At 43.5% G+C, this 26,965-nt stretch overlaps 1 protein-coding gene across 1 annotated transcript in view; it reads left to right on the top strand.

Annotated features, from left to right (window-relative positions):
- ZPLD1 (zona pellucida like domain containing 1) overlaps positions 1-26,965 on the top strand; it is a 395,074-nt gene that overhangs the window by 68,942 nt on the left and 299,167 nt on the right. Inside the window, exon 4 of the mRNA XM_069636318.1 lies at positions 11,372-11,592. Within this exon, the coding sequence (XP_069492419.1) occupies positions 11,372-11,592 (221 nt within the window). The remainder of the gene's footprint in view (positions 1-11,371; positions 11,593-26,965) is intronic.

The following is a 26,965-nucleotide window of genomic DNA, read 5'->3' on the forward strand; positions in this document are numbered from 1 at the left end:
TAATGCCCATAAAAGTGAGACAAATATATAAAACAAAACAGACAAATAAAGCAAACTGGTATTTTATACCATCCAAAAAAGAAACTTGTCCTATATTTGCAGAGTGGTGTTAGTAACTAATGGGTGAATTTTTGCACATTTCTTTACAGCAAACAAACACGCCCATTACAGACGTGTCGACAGTAACAAAATCTGTTTCCAGCCTTTATGTGGTAACCACTAGTGCCCCACAATTCATGGACGATAGATTCTAGCCTTTGGCTGTGTAACATATAGACTGTCACCTAAGCATGAAAGGACAACATATTTCTTGAATATGGTCGGTGAAATTATTTTTTATATGTTTTTTTAGAATTGCTGGTTATAAATGAATATCATTTACCATCATCACGAAATCTTCCCCATCTGGAATACAAGTGTCCTGATGAAAGCCTTAACGGGAAATATTCAAATCTACTATCGACCTTGAATTGTGGGGCACTAGTGGTTACCGCATAAAGGCTGGAAACAGATTTTGTTACTGTCGACACGTCTGTAATGGGCGTGTTTGTTTGCTGTAAAGAAATGTGCAAAAATTCACCCATTAGTTACTAACACCACTCTGCAAATATAGGACAAGTTTCTTTTTTGGATTTGCTTTATTTGTCTGTTTTGTTTTATATATTTGTCTCACTTGTATGGGCATTACTTCTCACGTCCATTTTTTATCATGTGTTAAAAAAATGTTAAAAATTATAAATCGATATATTTTTTTATAATCTCCGACCTGATCGTCTGTATTGTTCTGAAAAGACGATCTTTTTCCTGTTTCAGGTGAAATGCTAATTTTGCAGCCAAATACGACATTAGCGGTTAGCAATGCATTTTAGACCAGTGTTACAGCACCAGCACTTCATTCTTAATGGGACTCAGGGCTGAGCAGGGCTTCCATTCGCTTAATTGCACTCTCTGGGCACTTCTTAGCAGTCTGCTTTATCGGCACCACTAGACGAAACGAGGAGGGCTATACTCTACGTTATGTTTAGTTTAAGGGTTAGTGAGCATTTCTTTTAACCACCACCCGCGCTACACCCACTCTTTCTACCCCACCCTCTCTCCCCCAAAATCCCCAGTCTCTCTACGCCATCCTCTCTACCACCGGCCCACCCTAACCCTGCTCGCTCTACACCCACGTACCTACCCCACCACCACTTTCTCTAACCCCACCCACCCACTCTACCCCACCCACCTTATCCCTTCTTTCTCTTCCCCTACCCACCTACCCTACCCCATCTCTCTCTACAGGTATACCCCCACCCTCTCTACCTCTGCACACCCATGCTAACCTTGCTCTCTCTACACCCACCCACCTTACCCCGCACACTCTTCCACACCCTAAACCCACTCTGTCTACCACCACCCACCCACCCTACCCCGCTCTGTCTATCCCAACCCACCTACCCACCCTAACCCCACCCACTCTTCTGCTACTCTCTACCACACCCACCCTACTCCTACCGCCATCCTCTCTACCCCCACCCACCCTATCCCCAGTTTCTCTAACCTCACTACCCTACCCACACTCTCTGTACTTACCCACTCACCCTACCCCCACTCACTCGACCCCCACCCACCCCATCCCCACTCTCTCTATTCCCACCCACTCACCCTACCTCCACTCTCTCTACCCATACTCTCTCTGCCCATAACTCCCACTCCCTCTACCCCATTCTATTTACCCCCACCCACACACCCTTCCCCCACTCACTCTACCCCCACTCTCTCTATCCTCACCCACTCATCCTACCCTTGCTCTCTCTGAGAACACCCTAAAACCATTAGCTCTACCCCCACCCACCCTGCGCCTGCTCTCTCTACCCTCACCCACCCACCCTACCCCCTCTCCCTCTACCCCCACCTTCCTGCCCTACCCACACACTCTACCTCCACCCTTCCCCCTATTCCCTCTCTCTCTACCCCCATCCACCCGCCCTATCACCTCTCTCTCTACTGCCAACTACCCGCCCTGCCCCCCACTCTCTATATCCGCACCCACCTGCCCCACCCCCTCTCTCTCTACCCCCATCCACACCACCCTACCCCCTCTCTCTCTACCGCCAACTACCTACCTATAAACCCACTCACCCTACCCCCACTCTTTCTAAACCCACTCACCCTACTCCCACTCTATCTACCCCCACCCTCTCTCCCCCAAATATCCCACTCTCTGTACCCCATCCTCTCTACACCCACATACACACACCCTACCCCCACTCACTCAACCCCTGTTCACTCTACCCCCACTCACCCTACCCCGCTCTTTTTACCCTCACCCACTCACCCTACCCTTTTTCTCTATGAACACCCTATCAACATTCTCTCTACCCCCACCCTACCCCTTTTCCCTCCACCCCCACCCACCCTACCCATCTCTCTCTACCATACTCCAGCTCTCTCAACAAGTTTACCCCCACCCTCTCTACCCCTGGACAGTCACCCTACCCCTGCTCTTTGTACACCCAGTCACCCTGCCCCCGCTCTCTCTACACCCACCCTACCTCCACTCTCTCTACCCTCATCTACCCAACCCCTGGTCTCTTTACCATACCCCGGCTCTCTCTATACCACCCTACCTCAATCTCTATCCCCAACCACCTTACCCAACCCTACCCGTGCTATTCCTCCACCCACATTACCCCTTCCCCCTATCCTCTATAATGCTACCTCTCACACTCTCTTTTTATTTCTTACCCTAGATCTACCCCTGCACACCCACCCTACCCCCACTCTCTCTACAGCTACCCCTACCCTGTCTCACTCTAGCCCCACCCTACCCCCACACAGCCACCCTACCCCACTCTGTCTACCCCTACCCACCTACCCTACACACGCTCTGGCTACCCCCACCATTGTGACAAATCAACTTACCGGGCACCAGTGGCCAAGGGATGAATATCCATTTCTAAACCATCAATCAGACCCACACCCCTAGTACACCAGAAGGAATCTGAACAGATTGGAAACGCAAGCAAATTCTAAACCTCCTTGTCCAATTTTGGTAACTTAGACGGAACAACAGGCTTATCTCTGCAAGGTCGTGGATCGTTGGTTAGTTGCAACACAGTGAAAATACAATTATTACCCAATGATAAAAAGGACTGTCCAGTCAAAGTTGTATGGAAATATCTACTTTATTATTATCACAACAGAAAGTTCTAGCACACTACAAAATACAACCCACCCTGTAAAGGAATGCAGAGGGCAGACAGTTTTAAAGAAGGAAGAGGGATGCACTCTGGATACTGACAGGAGAGTGGTCGGTATGGTAATTAATTGCAACAGTTCAAGGATATTTTCTTCAGCACAAAGGGAACAATGGGTCATACAATTTCTCATGGGGCCTTCGGAGAAGGACCAGGGGGACAGAAGCACAGTGTACTTTGTGTTGTAGATGTTGTTGGTGCTCGACAAGGTCAAGTCGGTTTCAGGGTGCTTTGCAGCTTCTGCGACAGAGTTCAAAATGGGAGACAGCGCTGGTATCAAGTGGAAGGCAGTTCAGGGAGCGAGGCAGGCCAGACGGCTACCGGCTGGCTTACACTGCTGCTCAGGGATCATTGTCTCACTGCTGGTCAGCATTTCTGAAGCACTGGTCAAAGCGTCTCGGACAGCTTTAGCGACTGCAGTGTGACAACAGTCAGTGGTGCAGTCGTTGCAGCTCAAGGGGATCAAGAAATCAGAGAATTGTGAATATGTTTGAGGATTTGGGGCAGGTATCCATTACTGTGCCCCACGTTAGTGGTACTTCTGGCACTGCATTGGGTGAGACAATCATGATTTCGTTTTTTTCATGTTACATTTGAAGTTGGTTGGGGCCATCCATGTGCTCACTTGTGGGAGGCAGGCAGTAAGGATAGTGTTGCTCTCATTTTTGCTTCCCATTTTAAAGATAGATTGTGTGCCATCCTTATAGGTGCAGAAGTTGAGTCCATTTTATTGTGAGCCTTACAAGTGGAGCCATGTATATGTTGAAAAGGAAGGATGATAGGCTTGATCATTGCAGAACTCCACTGGTTAATTTATGTGAATTGGAATTGAAAGGGAGAAGAAAGGAGACTTCTGCTCTATATGTGAGTAAAGACTCAAATCAGTTGTTGTGTAGTACAATTTCTACCAGTATCATGATTAACGATCTGTGATTGCCAGGAGGCTAGCTCAGGGGCAGCACGCTAGTTTTTTAAATGAGACTGCGCTGTGCAGAACAGGCTCAATACCTGGTGACTGGAGCCCAGCATGAAGCGCGATATAAGAACCCAAGTTAAGTTTTAATAGTTGACAGAGTCAAAAATAGCTGGGATAACTAAGATTATCATTAATGAGTTGATGTTACCGTCTGCAATGATTCTCAGGTAATCCCAGATAGATATGAGCGTCGACATTGTGTCCGTAATGAGGCTGAATCCTACGCTTTTGTTGGTCTCTACCTGTTCCTGGATTTGACTGTATACATAGCTTTCCAGGATTTTAGCTAGGTGGGTATACTTGTGATAGTTTGGTACTTAGTGGGAATGTCAAGAACTCCTGTGGCATTTTTTGAAAAGTGGTTCCAAATTTGTCATCTTGAAGGATCCTGGTACAATTCCTTTTTTCAATTTAAAGGTTATCAGAGCTCTGGGCTTTCTTTGGGGAGGGTTTCCTTTTAGATGCCTGGGGGACAGGGCACTGCTCAGGGAGCCTGCTTTGTCACTTATTTCACAAGTTCTCCCAAGTCAACAAGCATGATATGGTTGGATTGGTTTGTTAAGCGGCTTCACTTCAACACTACAGCTAAGTCAATGCCTAGTCTGGGATGCTGAGGGAAACCCTTATTGGTATATTTTTAGGTCCAGTTCATGTACTCTGGATGACAACCCTTATATAACACCCCTCTCTTAGAATCCCCCTGACCCCACTGAGCCAAGAAGTAGGTCTGTTTTGCAAATTTAAAAGGTTTATTTGAGAAATATAACAATATATATCTATCACACTTTTATAATAAATTAATATTGGATATCACACTTAAAACATGACAGTGATCAACAATGGATAATGTTCTACTGGTAAACTGATTTGGTTACTTAGAAGTAGTATAGAGGATGAGGTAGCTGAAATGCTTTATGGTTTCAAGGAAATGCAAGGTGGAATAAATGCAGTACAGAAATAAACTGATATGGTTTCACAAGAGATAATATGTTCACTTTTCCCCTGGTGGCAATTCACCCCCCCCCTATATGCAATGCAAGGAGATGAAAGTAATACACAGTCTTCAGGAATACAATCAAATACAATACGGAATTCAGTTCCCCCCAGCAAGCTTAGAGGAAACAGGTAGAAGTTTGAAACACAGGCCCAAAATGCTTTTAAATGTGATGGCAATGGATGGGAAAAATGCTAAAATTGCTTTTAATTCCCTATAGGAGGTTCAGGGTGAGTGGTAGACACTTTAAATCAGTTCAGGTCAGCCCTAACAATGGTTCAGGGATGGTTATTAGGTTGCAAATGAATTTTAGTAGTTCAGGCAAAAAGCGGCTATCTTTTTACAGATGACGAAATCAGGCCAAATCGCAAATCGCAGTAAATTTTGCGAGTGCGTAAATTGCGATAAAAGTAAAAGTAGGAAGTCGGTTCGAGGTTCGTTGGAAAGCTTAGATTTTAAGCTTTCAGAGGAAATCTCGTTCCTAGGAAAAACGGTTCCAGAGATACGGACGATTTAATAAAGGTAGATTTTCGGATTTAAAGTAAACTCAAATTGACAGGTGACAGCTTGCAGCTACAGAATTGACAGGTGACAGTTGTGCAGCTTTAAAAATGACAGATGACACGATTTCTAGGAGGCTGTTCTAATTAGGTTAAAATAGTTTGGATTAGATTATTTTAAACTAAGAAATGGGTTCTGCACAGTTCTGCTAGGTACTCACAATATAAATTTGAAATAGGCCTTGTCACGGATCTGGTCAACACGTCCAGCGGCGGTTCTCTCTGCTCGGCGGGTCAATCAGGCACCGGTTCTGCTCACAGCGATCCAGATCTCTGGTTCTGCTCACAGCGGTCTGGGTCTGGTCTGCGGTTCCGGCAAAAGTTCTTGGCAAAGAATTCAAACAGCTCGCCCGGCCGTTGAACAGTTTGGTTAGGTTTGCTGGATTCTGAAGGCCTGCTGAGAATACTTTTGCTTGCAGTGGGCCTTCTTGGTTCAAAGTTCTGTAGTCTCTGTTTAGATTGGAAGTCTAAGTGTTGGATCTCTGGATGTGAAGTCGTCGGTCAGCACGCTCCGCAGCAAATGGAATTGAATGTCCCTACCTGGGTTTCAATGTTCCTTTTATGTGTTTTGAAAGTGGGTGTGTGCCTGGCATAACTGAGCCTGCCCCTCTCTACTTGTCATTGGCCCAATTCTCCCCTCTCCCATGATTGGGGGAATTGGGTTGTGAGTCAGAGTGATGAGGTCTGTTTATGGGTCAGAGGATCCTCCCCTGGTCAATTTGCCCACAAACCTATATTTGATTCAAATACATATTTCCCAGATGCACAATTTGTTGAAATTACATGTACACATTATATATTCCTAATGGTCCATGCTTGTCCGCCTCTGATCTTCCTGGGGGCTTGCATTCAAAAATGACAACATTTTGCGCTTTTTGACTGGTTTACCAATATCGGACATTTACCAAAAATTACACACATGTGCGCAAGGAGTATGGACATTAATTGAGGAAGTGTCAGATTTTTAACATGCAGACATTTGGAGTAAGACCCTATTTTCCTCTAGCAACCCCCCAGAATACACCACAGGGTCCTAACGCCTCTTAAAACGTGCACAGAAAAATCACAAGAATAAAGATATTACTTATATAATTCTGACAAGTCCGTACTATGAACTATCCATCTTTTTAAAAATTATGCTCTGGCCCAGATGGGTGTGGTTTAGGTTCCAAAGCACATGGGGGAAGCTTCTGTCTGCCCCCGCCTCCAGCTCGGGTGGCTCCCAGAGGCACTTCTCCTCCCACTTCTCCCAAGAAGAAGCCACTTTACGGCCCCCCCAATATAACATTTGCCTGAGTCCAGGACAAGGCTTTGTTCAACCTCCTGCAGGTGCCCCTCCCCTAATCTAATCAGAGAGGTGCCATCTCCTTTTGGTGGGGAAGCAGGATGCAGCTCGGCCTGGGAAGAGTGGCTGAGCAGGTTTCTCCTGTCGGGGGTAGTTGTTAGGCAGAATTCAGCTAAATGTCACTTTAGTTCCCAGTTTAAATCAAACTTACAATTTTTACATATACATTAAATAATGACTTCCTTCAAGTCATTTCAGAATATAGTTTTACATTGTGTCCACCTCTTAGCAAGTCTTTCCTCGGCCTGGTTTGGGTTCCTCTGTTCAGTTTTACACAAAAGTCTGGTGGTTTTAAAACGCCGGCTTTCTGATAGTGGTGAGTACCGTTATTGCATCCATTTTTGGGATCTGTCTTGAGTTACTGCATTTCAATAGAGTGGTCTTTTGCTTGATAGTATAGGACCCCTGCTTAACATTGTTTTGATGGCATCCTTACAGTAGAGTGGTGATGTGGACACCCCCCACAAGAAGGTTGTATCTTTTGAGTGGTCTTGTGCCAACTGCGCAGTTCTCCTGGATTCTGGCGTGAATGTGAGCGGCGACAGCTCATCCCAACATCCACCCAGTCTATTGATTTAGTTTGTTCTGGGATAGAATAATGGGCGGCGCCAGCTCATCCCCACATCTACCCAGTCTAAGGATTCAACATGGGTCAAAACCCTTGACAGGTTGATCACTGGGGTTGTTATGATTTGTTGTTAAGAAAAGTTTCATCAATTCCATCTGTCTGTGCTGCACATATGGTTTGTTGGCGTGGGGGATTTGTGGTATGATGTACGGTTTCTCATTTCCCTGATGATTTTGAATATTTCTTTCTCCAGGTAAGTTGCTGTTCTGATGCGTGTTGTTTAGTGCAGTACTGGAGATTAATAGTCCTGCTTTGTGGTATGCACTGATGTTATTGAATAGATAACAAAGAATGCATTTTTAAAGGAACCCAAAACATCGGCGAAAAAAATAAAGAATTTTAGGGGTGGGGGAAAAGTAGTAAAAAAGAAGTTCCAAAAACAAGGAAATAAAATTAGCAATTTTTTTTAGATGTTTTTGCTTTTTTTCAAAATGTATTCTTTGTTTTATCATTTGATAAAATCACATGTAACCCCGCTTTGTATCTGTCTCTGATGTGGTGATCTGTCTTGCTGCTCGTAATGGTTTCTCCAGTCTTGTTCTGCTTTGCAGTTTATTTTCTTCAGGTTTCTTAGATGAAGAGTAAATCTCCTAGCTGATGTCCTTTTGTCTGAAAGTGTGTTATATAGTCCCTGATTTCTATCCCAAACCTGGGCCAGGAACAGTGCCCTCCCTGCCCCAGCTCAGGAGAGCACCCATTGGAACCATCATACCCCAGGATAGCTGGTTAGGTAGGAGCGCTGCACCTGACAATAAAATAGCTGGTAAGAGGGGATGGGCTACAGCCTGAGTTTCTACCTTATTAACTGCACACAGACACATAGATGGATTTTATAGGGATCCCAACAGAGACCCCTCTCTATTTATAAAACACTTAGACTCGAATTAATTTCCTAAAATTCCCCTGATGTGACCACCATCTAAATGGGAATCTTTTCCATCAGCCCACCCGTCAGTCCATGGAGAGGTCTTGGGGACTCATAAGGTGAGACCGACACAACAGACTCCTTACCTAATTCCTGGTACAACACACTGAAGTATGTGGGCAGATGCTGGCCTCTGTGGGTAGTCCCACTTCTCTAGGCAGTCACAGACAGGCTCTCACTTCCTTCCACCCCCTCACACCAGGATACCTCCCATCTGCTCCCTTATAAATACACTAAACCTAACTGGCTTAGTATTCCTCCTAAATACATTAATATTAATATTATTTCTCCACTCTACAATCCCCTTACTTAACACCCCTACTGTTTATTCATAAATACACCAGTTTGCATAACATTTGCATACAACATATAAACTTTAAAAAAAACACATTATAAACCATGTCTACCAAGTTACTCTCACCTTATACCCTGCGTAGAATCCCAAGTCGATGTCAGGGGGTCTACCCTTTCCCAAACTATGCGCAAATGACTGACTGATCAAACATATCTTTTTCAATCATGGTGTATTGTGATCCTGAATTGAATTGTGCCTTCATGGCCATGACTGCTCTGCGTATTTCATCCTTGGGGACAACAGTTTCATCATGGAAACAGTTAAATGTCATGACCATTCTCAGGTGGGATATTTGTATCCTGATTATGAGCCTGTGCTACCCTTGCATTTAATTATTCAAGTTTTTTCAGTTTATGATTAACATTACAGAGCCTGTCAAAATGTCATAGCTTTACACTCGCTCAACGTGTTTTCCCCATAGCAGGGCACGACCTGGAGTTCCCCAGTGGCCACGAGAGATCCACCTGAATCACTCTACACCTTCAGCCTGTTATTCCGGTTTCCTCACTGTTATCTGGTACACTCTTTTAGCAGGGGGCACAGGCAGTATCTTTGTCCCCTTCATCTGCCCACATTGCTTTTTGCTCCACTGACTTGGGTTATGCCGTGGCTTGATCTAATATGGGGTTTCCATCATGCAACATCTATAGTCTTTCATTTATCTTCTTTTCCCATAATCAGAGGGAGATTCCTCATTGAGGAAGAGCCCAAACTTGTAGGTTATCATGAACGTCACGGAGTACTGCAATGTATTCTGCAATAGATGTGCCTTCCTTTTGAAAGCATGCATAAAATCTATGCCTTTTTCTCACTGCATTAGACTTCCATGAGAATTGCTTTTTAATTTGCATCATTGCCTCATCAAAGATATCCGCTTTCCTCGTCTTGCCCCGCCAGGAGTGGCGGTAGGGTGTGGAATAGTCTTTGACCCTTTGCTCCTAGAGTGTGGAGTGGCACTCGGAGGACTCCACAAAAACCATAGCTCCTGAACCATTCAGATAAGTAAGAAATTCCAGCTTCCACTGTTTCCATGGGATGGGAGGTTACCCCGGCATGTATGATCCATGGTGCCAGGAGTGATCAACCGCGAGGCAGATACTTTCGATGCACTGGTGGTACGTTTGGGTAAAGGGCTTCACCAGACAGGTGATTAGCACCTGTACCACTACCTTTCACTTGAAATCAGACAAGCTTTCCCCAAAGGTCCTTCAACTTGAGCAAACATGAGTTTCCCGGGAGAGTGCTATGCTCTTGACTGTCTCAGATAAGGGAATCTTATGGTGAATATGGCAACACCATTATGCATTGTTCTTTTGTGCTGTAACGCTGGCAGCCTGAGCATGAGGGATGATTACAATGAGGCTGCTTGCTTTTCTAGGCGGACCATTGTCTCCCCTTTCTCCGTACACTGCTGCACCGCCTGGATTGCTCCAGTCTTAGGAGAAGCTGGGGAGTGCCCAACCTCACCACGTTAAAGTAGCTGTGAATGCTGGGGCAGACTTCGCCATGCCTCAGCATCTCCAGCCAACCAGAGGTGATGCCTGTGGAGTATTGCATGCTTGGCTGTAGTGTTGATTTGTGAATCTCGCCTGGATTGCTAGGGTATGCTTAGGCCAGACTGTTGTACGCTGATTGCCATGCGGGCTGCGCATCATATGTGGCACCCCCAAAGAGTCTCAAATAAGCGCATTGGCTGGTTTTGTGGGACAATTCCCTTCCTTTCTGGCATTTTCACCTAGTCCACTCACACTAGTACTTTTCTTCGGTGAAGTGGATGGCTGCCACTAGCTGCAGCCTTGAGATAGGGAACAACATGCAATGGCCTCTTGTGTCTTTGGTGAACAGCACAGCAATGGGAAGGAGTCACAGGCACTCATCGTCAGTTTGTGCGGCCGAGTCAGGAAACAAAGCAGTGCCAGCCTCGGGTAAGATGAAGGTTTATTCGCCAATACGGCGAATTCCATGAAGCAGCTGACATCCAGGGATTACTGAGGAGCAGAGTCTTCCAGAACACATAGAAAAAAACAGAACCCAAACACCAAACAGAGCAGAAGAAGCAGGGTGCAACAAAATGTCTGCTACTTTATTCAATCGTCAGATATGTTGTGGGAGACACTGTAAAGATTCCTCTTCCACTGTTTTAATGGTTTCACGCACTTTTACATACCTGTGTATTAAATCAGCCCTATACAAACATATTTTTAAAGATCAGAAAACATGCGCTTCTATTTACTCTGTGGCAATGGTAAGTGAAGGCGTGCGCTGTTTTGCTATGCTGATGTTAAAAAGAAATATACATCTAAAAAAACGATAAACATGGAACACATATATTTTTTTTCATTTCAGCCTACACCGACATCAAAGTAACATGCGGACCACAGACCATAGACTTAGCTATTTATCTCTGCCCAGTTTACTTCTCTGGTTACAATGAATCCAATCTTATGCTAAATAGTATTGCTGGATCAAGTGCATGTGCTGGAAGATTTGATAATAGCACAGGGACGCCATTTGCTAGATTTACTTTTTCAATCAACGACACTTTGGCTTGTAACAGCGTTTTCCAGGTAAGATGAATTGCACTTTATTTCATTAATATATCAATGTCAAAGGTCATCTTATATGTGATTATGTGCTGTGACTTTGAATCAAATCTGTGTGAAGAGTAATAAATACTCATTTTGAACATCCTATCTGCTGTTTGTTGCATCAAAATCACATTATACAAGTTACAACCTACAACACATGTTGACTGTATGTTAAAAATCAATGTTTAGCACTTGCATTTTCCCTCAACATTTATAATTGCTGAAGAGTAATGACATATAGTTCACTTTCAAAGGTTAGGTTTGTAGGGTATGTCAGATCCTTGCTTGTTGAAGGACTTGTCTTTGTCGATTAACCCTTGTCACTCTGGGCAACAACAATTGCCCAGAGTAGAGTGCCCTCGTTTTCATTTCTGCAAAATTGGTCCTGTGAAGGACATTTTTATCATTTGTGTTAAAATGTGAGCACAAAAAAAGTGAAAATGTGAAATCGCATTACCGTTTTTTTACTGTTTGGAATGCACAAGGCGTATACTGCGCATGCCATTTGCACTTGGCAAAGGGCATTTACAATGGAGATCTATCAAATCTGCCTGATTTTCCGAGTTGTTAAAAATTCAATGCCTGTAAATAAGCATTAAAAATACATAATGGCATGTATGCATTTAGTTTTCGCAAGCACAGGGAAAATGCATGGCTGAAAATGTCATCCTGTTCTGTACCCCAACTCTGCCTGCAATAATGTTGAGCATCCCCTAGAGCGTGAACCAAAGTGGGAAACTAACTGTAGCCCTTCCACATCAGATTTTAGCACATTGATTTATTCTGCAGGGACTCGAACATGATCTCCTTAAAGTCGCTTTCTTTATATCAACTACCATTCTTACAGAGATAATAAACACGTGTGTTCAACACCTCTGCGAACGCTTTTCATCTTGCACAATATACAACAGTAATATAATGTTCCTATGCACTGCAGCTTCATTTTTAAACAAATACAAATTGCTTGTAGGAACCCGTCACCGTCAGCACTTATGTGCAGTTGGGTCCCCTTCATGCAATTTCCAACATTCATGAGGTGGAGACTTGAGGGAAAGAGTGAAAGCGAGACAAATCCGTTCTTACTCTCATTTTTTCCCACTGCCTCGTGAAAGTAAACACAGTCTGGAAATGGCTTGGCAGGGGCGATTTACTAACAGTTTCGCACAGCATAACCCAGGCGGAATCCAGAAAATGTCATGAAATCAAAGACATTAATGAGATGCAGGAAGAATGCAGGGCGGACATCTTATCTCAGCTTTGTGTCCCCCATCTTGTCACTGCAGGAAACTGTGGCGGAACGGTGCTGTAAGAATGGCTTCTATTCCCGGAGTTAGCATTACATCCCATTTAAAACGAGGCTGTAGAATGTCACACCACTATTGAGAATCAGGATACGTTTTGGTGCTCATGTTCTAAAATGTGGTAAAGACGTGGAGTGGGCCAACCTCCATTTGTACTTACATGTTATAAGCTCCGCTGCATACAAATTTGCATACATATAAGGTGAAGACTAATACACAAGTGTTAAAACAGGCACATTTGCCTTAACTCCTTTGTTTTTCATTTTTGGTTGCAGTACATGGAAGTACCACCTGCCAATTAGTCTTGGCAGGCAGCATTTACAAGGGGTTGCTCTGGAATCCACCTAGTTTGTCAGGTGCTAAAAAGAGGCAGATTCTAGAAGAATTTCTTAATGTCACACCTGAATGAACATCGCATGCATGTGCAAAACCATAGGTACATTTGGATGGAGTAGGCGTGCACAGATGAAACGTGTTCACTTCATGCCCTACTGCGCCTCGAAATGACATAAGAATGCTGCAGTGTGGAAGGGAAGAGAAGCCTGCAGTGCTTAGCCGGTGGTTCTTTGGCTCACTTTTATACTCCAGGGCTTACACAACGGCAGCTTTCTTACATTTTTGTAATGTACGTAATCTTTGAAGCACCCTTTTACATTTCGTTCAGCCCACCGTTATATTTCGTATTTACAGACTAGAAATGGCAAATTACGATGTTGTATGTGGTTTTAGAATCTTTTTTTTCTTCTCCTGACTGGCCACCTTTCAGTATAAGGCCTAACGATCTTTAGTTGGTTATGCAAAGACAGGCTAAGCCATTTTAGTCATGACTACCAATGTTGCTGGGTCACCGGCATGCAATGTTAAACATTCACAGAGCAGCAGGGCATACGATAGAGTAAATCAAGGAGTATTCCAGTTTAGTGTTTAGTATTCTTCTCTGTCTTGTGCAGAAAATGACACTGTCTGCAAATTATGCTTTGCAGCTTGCATCTATTAGTGGACTCCCATGGAACCCGCCTGGTCTTTAGCAGGTAATAATCCGAGGCAGATCCATTCGAATTCATTACTTTTACAGCATAATGGAAATCTCATGCCTGGGTAAAACAAAATACACAAACAGGACGGAAAGGGTCAGCACTCTGGAACTCTTTTCTCTGCTCCGTGCTGCTCATCAAAATGGGGAAGTGCATGAAATAGGGGTGTAGAAACATTACACCTCACTTTTATGCGACAATTTCCCCATACACCCCATTAAAATGAGGCTTGGTAATTCAATTTATATAAAAACAAAACAGGGGGCCTCATTAGAAGTTTGGCAGTAGCCTTGCTAGTAAAGCCGGCAGGCTGCCACCAAACTTCCGAAAATTTCCGGCTCCTGGGAATGGGCCATTACTGGGTCATTATGGCCCAGTCGGACCCGGTAAATGCCCTATCACAGGCTCTGGAACGGAAAGCTTCCCATTCCCATTTGAGCCCCATAGGTCTCAATGGAAATGGGGAGGTTGGATGCACCGGCACCGTCCAGGAACTACGGTACCGGCAAACTTATAATGAGGCCCAGGGTCTTGAATTCCCTCTTCTCTTCATGAGATACACAGCACCGCACTTCTTACGTAACTACTTTAAAAACATTTTTTTATTAAATCATATGGTTATAAAACAAACCTTTTGACAATTTAATACATCAGATACATACAATACAAAAGGCAAACTGTGAAAGAGAATAGCAATATCCAATGAAATACAGATATGATCTAAAAATAATAAAAACTTTGAAATGTAGTTTGAAACATATTAAAATTATATTAAAATCTCCTTATTACATATGGAATCAATAAATAGGGAATATACACATTTAATACAAATATTTGATGTAATGCTACTTACTTTCCATACATAGTATGCACTATACAGGGTATTCCAAAATTGATCCCCCTTTAATTGCTGAAATATTGTGCACTAAGCAGCTATAGCTGGCACTATAAAATGGTGTAAGGGCCTGGCAGCGTGTTAGTGGATGGCACGTAGTCTCAATATGGGCATTCCATAGTCTGCAAATTCTTTCGCTTAGTGCTAGTTTATACCATCTCCTTGTATGCTACCGGGTCAAGAGTATATTGAAGCGTAAATAAATTCTGAATCGGTGTATGTTGATAGACAATAATTTTGTTAGATAGGTCAGGAGAGAATCCAGATGGAAACCTTGAGTGTTATATGCCTGGTAGATGGTCTTGCTACTAAGATACCTAATATTGGCCACACAATCAGAATTATTGTTCTTCTTTATTAATATATAAGAAGCATTGGGTAGTTCCATTAGATCATGCATATCGATGTCCAAGTTGTACAAATGCTCGATATCTGTCTCTTTGAGCTGGACAAGGAATTTGTTAGAAATACTACCCTGATAAAGCCTAGCCATACAACTAAACACATTATTCTCTAACTCAACCAGTGAGTCAAATATTGGTTTGAACAATTTACACCGCTGGAGTAGCCAAAGAGAACGAATAGATTGTACACCAAGTGCACAACAAAGGGCCTCTACGGGAACAGAAGAGGGGACCCCTAATATAGATCTCAACAATTTGGCTTCAATTCTATCCATCCATTTCATCATAGAGTTTGGATGAATAGCAAAGCCGTACAAAATCATGGGTACAATACTTCTGTGGTATATTTCAACCATTTCCTCCACATTGTTCCCCCCTTTGTTGTGTATACAACTCCTGATTATGAGCCATTTCTTCACAGTTTTGGTATGCATAAGGTTACCATACAAATGAAGAATTGGATTGTTACAAATAGGAGTACCGAGATAAAGATATCTGTCTACTACTTCCATCGGGTTACACTTGTAGCACCAATTAAAGTTATGATTCGACTTCCTTCTCTTGCCAAATTTCAGTATCTTCATTTTGGTACTGTTAACACAGAGGTCATTGGTTTGGGCATATGCTGCCAGAGCAGCCAATGATCTCTATAGACCAATGAGAGTTCGGTCAAGTATGACCGTGTCATCTGCATATCCATTCCAAGACACTGGTACTGCACCAATAAGTGGGACAAAGTTGTGTGCCGCTTCAATACAAAAGCCCATATCTGCCGCATACAAATGGTATAGAAATGGAGCTAAACCTGTATTTGTATGGATATCCTCAGTGACTTCACCATGCTGGTTAACTTGGAGCGAGACCGTAGTGTCAGTATACAGAGCGATGAGAAAGTATAGGAGTGAGCGATCAATATCCCAATTAATCAATTTAGACCAGTGCCGATTACAGGAAATTGAATAGAATGCTTTTGAGAAATCTGCGAAGCACACGTACAGGGTCCCGTATGTTTTGCTCCTGAGAATGGCTGATAATGGTTTGTAGGATAATGAGTATACTGAGATTGTAGCCAATTTTGATAGTTTATTTTACAAGATGATTGCAAAAAGTTTTGAGCTGATATCAAGCGTATAATCTTTAGTGTTATTACGATGACACTTTTTCAATACAGAAAAGAGAATAGATTTGCGCCAGCTAGATGGAATTAGGCCAGTAATAAGAATTTGTTGATAAAGATTCGCCAGGAGTATTGCCCAGAATTCTAGGTCAGCTTTAAATATTACATTTGCCATCATTTCTGAAGCTGCGGCTCTTGAGCCATTTAACGCTTTAATGATAATTATAATATCATCTGTCTCAAATCCATTGGAAAACTTTGCACTATAAATATAAGGAGTTGGGAGCTGGTAGGATGCAGGCTTATTATATAGTGCCAAGATGGCTTCTGTCTAGCATGCCACATTAATTGGGGTTTTCTCTTTTCCACTAGTGCTGTTGGCAAAAGACCTGAACAATGACCAAAACTTCCTATCGACATTACTGCAAATTGGAAAAGGCCCTTCCAATCAACATTATTCTTAGAAAATGTGTGATACCTGCCCCAATTCTTATATCTAGTTGATTGAAGGGCAAGCAGCCTCTTTTTCTCTCTCGGGCTATGATGTTCAGATTTCCTAATGTGGTTAAAATATTTCCAATACATTTTTTCTCGTGATGAACCGCAACATCAAATTGTTAGCTGTTAGGAAAGATTTCGTAATTGTAGGTAATTTTCCTTCCATGTGGCAACCCCTAAACTTTTTGCTGTTGTTTTTCACCTTGTTCTTGACTTTGCCAGAGAAGTGCAGCCTTCTGCCGCACTCCTCTGGGCTTTCGCTCTTTTCTTACGGGGAAACTGACATGCCCTTAAGACAGTCAGTACCGGGGAACGCTGTTTCCCGTAGTTTCTTTTATCATGTTGCGGCTTTCGTGCAACATGACACAAGAGGGCACTGTAAGCTAAGTTACAGCTCTCTTGGGTCTCTAGCCTTCTACAGGCCCTAGATACTCGTTTAGGATTGTATCTGATCGGTGCAAGTAATTCAGGGACGGGAATGGTGGCAGCGATCGTTTCTTTGTATTTTGAGCTCCTTTTGGCGTTCTAAGCGCGTTTTCTGCGCTTAACCCAAAATGGTGGCCTGGCTCCCAAAATGGCCAGACCACGAGGCTCCTTTGTCCTGTCCGCTGACCGTCTTGCTCCCTTCACCTTCCCCAGGTCGAGCCGACCCGGGGCCTTCCTTATTTGGGCATGTACTTTCCCGCGAAACACGGATGCTTTCGCAGGCTTCTACATGTCTTTTGTGTGCCTCCAGGATGTGGGCTGGGATGTCTGGTCCCAATACACATCCTGGGTGCCAGAGAGTCTAGGGTGGTGTGAATGCCTGGGACCAACGTGGTCCGTGATTGGTCCACGAATGGTGTGAGTGTTGATGAGCGGATCTCCTATTGGGTCCCCTCCGTTTTGGCGCGAAGGGAACCGTGGATAAGAGGGGGCTGGAAACACCACTACCATGTCGATCTCCTGAGTTCTCACGAACGAAGGAATACAGGAGCCAAGTATCCTGCAACCAAGAGGCTGGACCGAGGAATCGCTGGTGACCCGCTGAAGGACTTCTCCTCTGCACTGCTGTCGCCTTGTGAAACCCTTTTCACCTTTGATCGAACCAGAAGGCCTGTACTGGTACTTCGTCCCTTGGAATAGCGGGAACAGCTATTCTCGGCATCTTCACCATCTCCTGCCAGTAAGCCTTCGGAAGCGTCTCTGGGCCATCCAGCTGACTGACCAGCTTACACGGGAGCCTTGCTCTGTAACCGCCGCCAGGTTGTGTAGTATTTCGAGTCCTTGTCACTCTCACACGCTTCGTACACTTGGCGTTCCCAGGTCGGAAGTGAGTAGTGTACATTTGGCTCAGATACACACGGCCGCTCCGTTGCCCTGCTGTGGTGACAAAACTGTGCAGGTTTCTTCGATTGGGACGTCTTTTTACTCAACACGACGACGAGGCGTTCCCTGCTCTTCTGAATCTGCCAGCTGCTGAAACTGACGCGGAGAAGCCTGGGTCTGCTTGCATCGGGGACCGGTGAGTAGTTTAGCTAGGATCTGGTCGCCCTCCTGCAGGAGCCCATTGCTTTTCCCCGCTGTGTAAAACAGCACCTTTTTGCCGTACTCGCGCTCTGCTTCTGCCCACTGTGGAGGCTGCGCTTGAGTCGCGGAACTTGTTCTTCTTCTGTAAGCACTACACTGAACTGCCTGACTTCCTTCGAAGAGCTTCTCCTTTTGCCCGTTGGCACCAGCGTGTGCAGGTAATTTTGAGCACTAGGCTCCACTCTTCGCATGGCTCGGACTTCCATCTAGTTAGGTGCCTCTGAAGGCGAACTGAGTCTAAAGCATTGTATCGCACTGCCTGTTTTCCTTCCCTTGCAGGTGGACTACACATTTCGTGCATATAACGCTTGCGACTGTCGTATTTGTATATATATTGTGTTGATATGGTATGCGTTGGTTTACTATCGTTATATTGTGATTTTCTCGCTACGGTCATTGTTTTAAAGGCCTTAAAATAAATGTGTATATATTTTTTATATAACACCTGTTTGGAGTAGTTTGTAAGTGATCTTGCTTTGTGTGCTCATTGCGGGCTTTCAGTCACCCTCACCCCTCTTGAGACCTAGTCTTGACCGCCGCGATCGCTACCTTGATTGGTCTGGCTCGTCCAGAGGTTACCCTGTTCCAAGTAATTAGGTTGGCCTTCTGAACTTCTGCGCCACCAGGACAGAGTTCAGAAATCCGTCTTAACATTAGCATGTGTAGTAGGCCGGGTAGTCACTTTCTGAGGCAGATACAGCTGGCTATTTAAAAAGCACATGGCATTAGGGAAACCCAACCATGTTTGGATAGCCAATTCATAAGGGTGAGATGGTCACTGTTGATAAAATTGCTGATTGCTTCAACATTACGATTATTCAATACTATACGATTACCTTGAGGATTGACAGAGACCGAGACCTGTATATACTGAGGGCGTCAGATAGGTGGTGTACTAAAGGTGCATTATAAATACCAATGAGATAGAACTGGTTGTGACAAGTCTTGTTAGAGGCTAAAACAGCATAAATTACATTACATATCAAAACACATAAGTTTAATAGGTTCAAACAAAGATAAAACAGTATTAAATCAATGAACACATAGGTAAGCAGTTAAATGCTAATCAAGTTGCTAAAAAGCAATCTATAGGAATACAGAAAGAAGCCTACAATTGGCAAATATTCAGAAAACAAGTATAGTTGATGCAGAGCAATTTGTCAATGCATACAATTGTCCATATGTTTAGCAAGTACCGTTGATTTGATAGCTCTGTTAAACTACAGAGAGTATGATCTCGACATGTTTCAGTTCTTAGGTGTGTTGAATACAGAACTTTCTTCAGGAGAAAAGATTCAAATCGGATTCCTATTCAGCAAACAGCTGGTGTGAGAGTTAAAATTAACAAGACCTGCTTAATTATGTGTTCATTGATTTGATACTGTTTTATCGTTGTTTGAACCTATTAAACATATGTGTTTTTGATATGCAATGTAATTTATGCTGTTTTAGCATCTAACAAGACTTGTCACAACCAGTTCTATCTCATTGGTATTTATAGTCTATCCTACACCGGATATAGATAGAACGGACACTCCAAACTTGTTGTTTGTTTAGTGTCCCCCGGGATTCCTTCGATATTTATCAGTACTATAGGTGCATCCCAGGGTAGCATGATCGCTAACAGTGTTGAATGTGTAGATAAAGTCCCCACAATTTTGAGCGTTGTACCTATCCACAAACATATAGTCTAAACTAGTAAAACTAGTACCATTGGTCCAAGTACCTTTCAAACTCCCATAGTTGAGCTCATTTGTGTTAAGACAGACAAGGTCTTGGGTCAGAGCCAGTTTCAGCCACGTAGAATCCGTGTTTGTATGGTACGACGTCCTTTCATCACGGGATGTTTTTTCACAGGGTTTTTTACCGCAGATTTTTTTTCGAAAAACCTCATTGAATTTTTTGGGGGGTTAAATCATTTTATATTATTTGGGTGTGGGTGTACGGGAATATAAAAAAATTAAAGGGGTTGGGGGGTTTGGGTGGATAACCCCCCAAAAAAAAAAAAAAAAAAAATGCAATGAGTATTTTTGAAAAAAAATCTGCAGTAAAAAACCCAGCGAAAAAACATCCCGCGATGAAATGACATGGAACCGTTTGTATGAGGATTCAAGTCTACTAGAATGCTCCCTTTTCATAATGGTCACAATGCAATTCCTGCAACAAACTAGGGGCATTCAGATCACCAGCTATAATGATCTCACCCCTGGGACATGTATCTTGGCAAAGTAATAATGTGTCGTCAATGTTGGCAGTGATACCCCTTGCACCAGCCCCACCCAGGGGATCAGATATTTTCATAAGAAGGAGCTTACACCCAGTGTTTAGCAGAGTGACGGCCATAACATAAGATGAAAGTCTGGCCATGATGTATCCCTTCAATGTATACTTGACCAAGGCACCAATAACAAGGCCTCCACTAGCTCTGCTCTTATCACCACCTTTAGCTGTCATGTGAAGGATGTTGTAACCATCAATATAGAAAGTCTTTCTGGTGCAAGTTTCTTGTACAAAGATTTCACAACTTTGTATACATGTCTTCCCAACTGGATGAACAAGAAAAGATTGAAAGCCCCAAGTGTTCCAGCTAAGCCATTTTATTGCACCATCATGCGACTGGAAGCCAATTAGTGTACTGTACACTATTGACTCTTTCTTTGTTACTCACTGCCGATGTGTGGGATGCTACAGACATGTACATTGTTTGATGGGTTAGTCAGTGCATTATCTACTGGTACCTTCACATCTCTCAGTTGCATGTTGGTGCTGACAGCCTGCATGGATCATTGGTATTGCAGATGGTGAGTTTAAGACCCCTCACATACAGGTCTTGTGCATATGTCCATAACAGAGAGGCAACGGCTGGTGAACGGAATTCAATAACTCCACAATTAAGTGCACTGTCCCATTTAGGCAGTTTGTGCCTAAGAATATCATGATTAGTAATACTGGCTAAGCAAGAGATAGACTTAAGCAAAGTAAGCAAATTTGTGCGATTCAAAAATAAGCTCTCTCTCTTCGGATAGATTTCATCTAAGCTGACCATGCATCCCATAGAAGCAAAAACAATGTGTATTCACTTGCTATTGTACAATAGCGTCCGCTTGTAACTGAGGATCCTGCAGATAAACAAGGTCCGACAGACCTGGGTGAGCGGCACTAATTCCACTGCACAAGTCCGGCTAGAATCCCTCATAAAATGTTTAACATTTGAGGGCAATGCTCTCGGCATGGTAGAAGTTCTATTGATAGTAGTTGCTCCCTTGTTGACATTAGAATTGACCCATGTATTCATTGGGCCATGTAGGACAACCCGTCGACTAGTGCTGTCTCCCTGTGCTTTAGTAATCCACCTGGATCCACCCATGGGGATGTCAATATCACAGAGTCCAAAGGTTCAGTAGGAGAGCTAAGGGATGAGTTAAAAAAACAACTCTTTTCTTGTTTCTCTTGGCCATATCAGTGCCACTCATGTTATCTTGGCTGTCAGCCCCATAGATTTCAGGGCGATCAATCATAGAGAGCTTGTTGCAAAGAGCATCCATGGCATCACTCTCTGATATAGCCACAATATGGAGGGTCTCAGCTTGATTCAGTGCTTTATTATTGGAATGTTTCAATAGCATGGGCCTCTTTTCTCGAGGTCCCGCTGTGCCCCCATTGGGTGGAGAGAGAGCTGTGGGCCTGTCTGGATCCATTTGCATAGCCATATGAGTTTCTTTTACAGGTGGTCCTACCATTTTGGACAGTAATAGTTTCATATCCCTCTGTTCAGATGCAATGCTGGTACACACCAGTACTGCTTCGATGTTTGCCTCAAGTACCTTATTAGTACAATATATGGAGTACCTCCTTTCAGATGACATTTGTACAATGGCTGTAGACATTTCTTCTTCCTCACGACATTCATAGGTAGCCTGCGTAGGGGACACAAGCACCCCCAGATCAGGGGTGGAAAATATATTTTGATCAGAAGAGCAGGGTGGAGTAACACAGCTAGGTACTGTCTGTGCAATTTTTAGATAATGGCACAATTTGAGTAGAGACCCATTGTTGTCCATAGTTGCTGAACAGTGTGAAAGACTGATGCTGCCTTCAACAATAGAAGCCACCATGGGAGGTAGTGAGTCCAATGGCAAGGGCGGACAGTATAGTTGTAGTAATAGGACCGGGGCATTTCGCGACTGACATCACAGAGCTTCCAGGAAGCAGCGTCAGATCACTGTTGCTCAATGCACACAGAGAAGACAAAAAATGGTGAGTCTTCAGTATACAAGCTTACCGTAGAAGTCTTCAGCGATAACGGTATGGAAAGTCTGATAACGGTGCAAGGTGGAAAAAAGGGGACGGGGACGGGCCCTTCTTCCAACTGCAGGCCGACACACCAAAACACCGAAACACTCCTCACACTCTGCCCATCCCAGGGGTTTATGAAGCCAATGTCGTCTCCCTCAGAATCAGTGCAATAGACAGTGTAGAAAGACTGAGCTTCACCAAAATGTGCAGGATGTGTTCCGAACACCGAAACGCTCATCACACTCTGCCCCCTCCGCTGTCCCAGGGGTTTATGAAGACAACGTCCTCTTACTTAGATACAGTGCAATGGACAGCATAGAAAGACTGAGCTTCGCCAAAATGTGCAGCATGTGTTCAGAACACCGAAACACTCCTCACACTCCGCATGCTCCGCTGTCTCACGGGTTTATGTAGTCAACGTCCTCTCCCTCAGATGCAGAACAATAGATAGCGTAGAAAGTCTGAGCTTTGCAAAAATGTGCAGGATGTGTTCCAAACACCGAAACACTCCTCACACTCTGCCTGCTCTGCTGTCCCATGGGTTTATTAAGCCAACATCCTCTCCCTCAGATGCAGTGCAATAGACAGCGTAGAAAGACTGAACTTCGCCAAAATGTGCAGGATGTGTTCTGAACATCGAAACACTCCTCATACTTACGTCATTTCCTGTTATCAGTCGCTGATGGGATAGGTACCGTGTGTCAAACAAAGTCGTCCCGGTTCATTCCTCCATGCCCGCCTGGTGTCTGTCGGCAGCACCGTCAGTGGTGCTTCCTCTGTAAAATGAGGGTTGCCCTAATCTCAATCGACACATAAGGGCATAGTGATGTTGGTGGAGGTGTGTAGGCACCAGGGACCACTGCTAGCGCTTAGAGCCGGCACAGTATGGAGAATACTGATGTTGCTAGGACAACATCATCTGGAGCCACCTTCTCATGCCCACTGTTGTTCTTCTGGCTCGCTTTGCCTACAGCGCTCATAGTATGTAATCCAGAGCTCCTACCTGTTCTCAATCTCCCATTCTGAAGAGTTTCTCTTCTTTGTCAATATGTTTCAGTGTCCCTTTTTTGGTCTGCCTTTCGCCCCCGTACCAGGAGCCAGTCCTTCCTAGGCTCTGTCCTGTTCTGATGCTGCACCTTATCTTATCTTCCTCCCATCATTTTGCCCTCTGGCCCAAAACTGTATTTATCTCTCAGTTGCCTTTGGTTCCAGCCATTTTTGGACATCTATTTAACATCTGGGTGCCTTGTGTTAGTGCTTTGCACTATCCTGGTGCCATAGAAATCTGAGGCATTCTTCCCGTAGCACACGGAGGGGAAATCATGTGGGCATCACATTTTCGATTTATGGCCTAACCTTGGTTCTCTACTTCGGTACAGCCCAATCATTACCCTAAGCAACTGTGATATCGGTGTTGGCCTATTTAATCACTGCAATCCCTGGGAGTACATGTATGCAGTGCACGCAGCAACAAGTAGCCCAGCTTGACACCTTGGTGGAGCAGCATTGGCAGATTGCAAGGCCCAGAATAGCGATCCTCTTCTATTGAAACTGTTGCAGGTGAAGATAGGATCCTTCTTTGGAGAGTGGTCATCCAGTTGCACTGTAGCTGAACGAGGCTGCTCCTCACATTATGTACATTTCCATCAAAGCAGTAGTTGGAACCAGGAGGTTAAACAAAAAAGGATCCATGCTGTTTCAAGCTTTCTTCCTCTTGCATGGTCCAGTGAGATAGGTTTCAGTGCTCCGTTCCGCAGACCTCATTAGTTCTTTACTATGCCTTCTGTTGGCAAGGCCAAACTATTGTACACCATGGCTGCATGTTGTGCTTGAATAGAGGAATCGATAATGTAGGTGTTCTTCCTGCTCTGATACATTCTGATGATGTACAGGGGTCTCTGCACACTGAGAAATGCCAGCAACTGTCTCCTCATCATTCTTCCGCCTCATCCCCAGAAAGGCACCATAAGAACCACTGCCACAAGAATCGAGAACCTGGTGCCAGCCGTCACAGGAACACAGTTGGTTTGCCCAGTTTGGGCCACCCCACAAATATTGCCTGGTCTCGTCAGCTCTTCCTTTTTTGCCTTGTACGACCCCACACATTTGGACCAGACCTTTAGGGATGGGCCTGTACAGGCTGGCCTCTAGGAGTGCTGACAGTCCACATAGCCCTGTGGGTGCTTAGGCCGTTCTGAGCATGAGCATCCATGGAAGACACTGGTTCACCTCACCCATGCGGCCTGGTTGTCATAAAGTTATTAGGCACTGAAGGGGGCTTAAGGGTATGGCCCCCACAGAGATGCAAGTGTCTCTGACTCCTCGCTTTACTCACTCCAGCATATTTTTTTCAATTGTTTTTAGAATCTTTAGTCTTCCCTGGACAGGCAAGCTTCTTCCTGAGGTATTCTTCTTTTCTCCTTTATTTTTCCTGGATTTCATCCAATCCCCTGGTTGACTAAACGGTTTAGTCCAGGTAAGTAGAACATCTTTCATTTCTTCTGAAAAAAACAAAAATGCTACAATAACTATACTAACACATTTGATACTATTTTTCCTCTTAAACACTATTTTCCTAATTTTACTCAGGGGACAAATATGTACCCCTGCCTAGCTGGGCCCAATATGGGCAACTGGCTCATATATTTACACAACCCATAGTATTATCGATTTTCTTTTCATATCATCATATATGTTAGATTCAGTATCATCAGTACATTTCTAAGCTATGCACCATGTGATTTACCTCTTCACACCTCTTCACACCTGGCCATGGCCTGTAGCCATTTAGCGAGAATGAGGAAATGGAAACAGAATCAGTGTGATATCTGCATCCCTACACCCCCCTACCAGCACTTGATACCTGATGCCTGCACTTACCCTTGCACTTGCCACCGCTGGCCGCACTTTTATTTATTTATTGTCTTTATTCTATTTACTTATTTATCTTTTTTCTTTTACTGTTATCCTATGTACTGCACTGCCCCCTCCCCTTTCCCTCCACACTTTTCCCCTTCCCGCCTCCCCTGCACTTGCACGATCTCAATGTCACCTGGCCTAGTAAGATCACTGTCTCTGTCTTCCCTCTATTCCCCCTCCCTTGCCACATCGCGCCTTGAAACACTTGCGTATAGGCGCATTATAAATGCCATATCATATCATATCTGGGGTTTACCATACATTTTTAATAGATTTTGTATGACACCCTATTTGTTCCCTCACAAATTGACTCCAAAATTCCTGCCAGGACAGCTTGCATCAATGAAAATAAATTATAGCATATTTTCATTTCTCAAAAGCCTGAATTACTGCAATGCACCAGATATCAAACATATGTTGGTGGTGATGGCACTCTTTTCTTCACCGACTTGTTAAAAAATGACTGGAAGAATTCACACAAAACTGCCAAAAGACACAGCTTTGTGCCCAACTTGCTTTGAATTTGAAGCAAATCCATCCAGCATTTTAGGCTGTGTGCCTGTTCAATAAATGCCTAAGTTTGCCTAAGGAAAAACAATGTAAAAGGGGTAAAACACCCGTTTTTAAAAATGAGTTATCATTTTTACATGCTTACATGAATTTGCACCAGACTTTTCCTATATGGGGGACTGGGCCAGCCAACATTGTTGAAAAACGTCATACAGATATGTGACACAAGTCAAACGTTATTAGCGCCAGTTTTTTCAAAATCAATGAAGCTTGGGTTCCACCTTAACTATAAATATGAAAAAAAGACTTACAGAAGAGTTAAGGTTAAACCAACGAAAACCTAAACTCTATACACAAATCGGAAAAAACAAAGTTAAGATAACATATTAAACTTTATCAATGAGTAAAACAAAGATTAAAATGAAATATCATGGTGACCTTAACTCACCTGGTTTTTGTTTTGCAATATTTAGTTTTTGCTTGAAATGCTTTATAGTAAAGTAATGTAATGTGTTGTGTGAATATCGTTTTTTAATACAAATGTTAAACTCTTTTATGTTTTTAATGTGTACTACATTTGTGCTGCTTTTGTTACTATTTACAGTTTGCATTATTTTCAAAACGTAATTTAACACATATTGCATGTTTGCATTGTTTATGCCACTGTAATGACAATTAATGTTGTGTATATATTAAAGTTATTTGTAAAAGTAAATGTTTCTAAGTGTTTACTGTGTATGATATTTTAATACTCTTTAGTTGTTTAGTGCACATTTTATTTATATGTAACGTTTATTGTTTAGTAAATT

Source organism: Ambystoma mexicanum, chromosome 7p (assembly GCF_040938575.1).
Source record: "Ambystoma mexicanum isolate Mex_15411 chromosome 7p, UKY_AmexF1_1, whole genome shotgun sequence".
Taxonomy (NCBI): Eukaryota; Metazoa; Chordata; class Amphibia; order Caudata; family Ambystomatidae; genus Ambystoma; species Ambystoma mexicanum.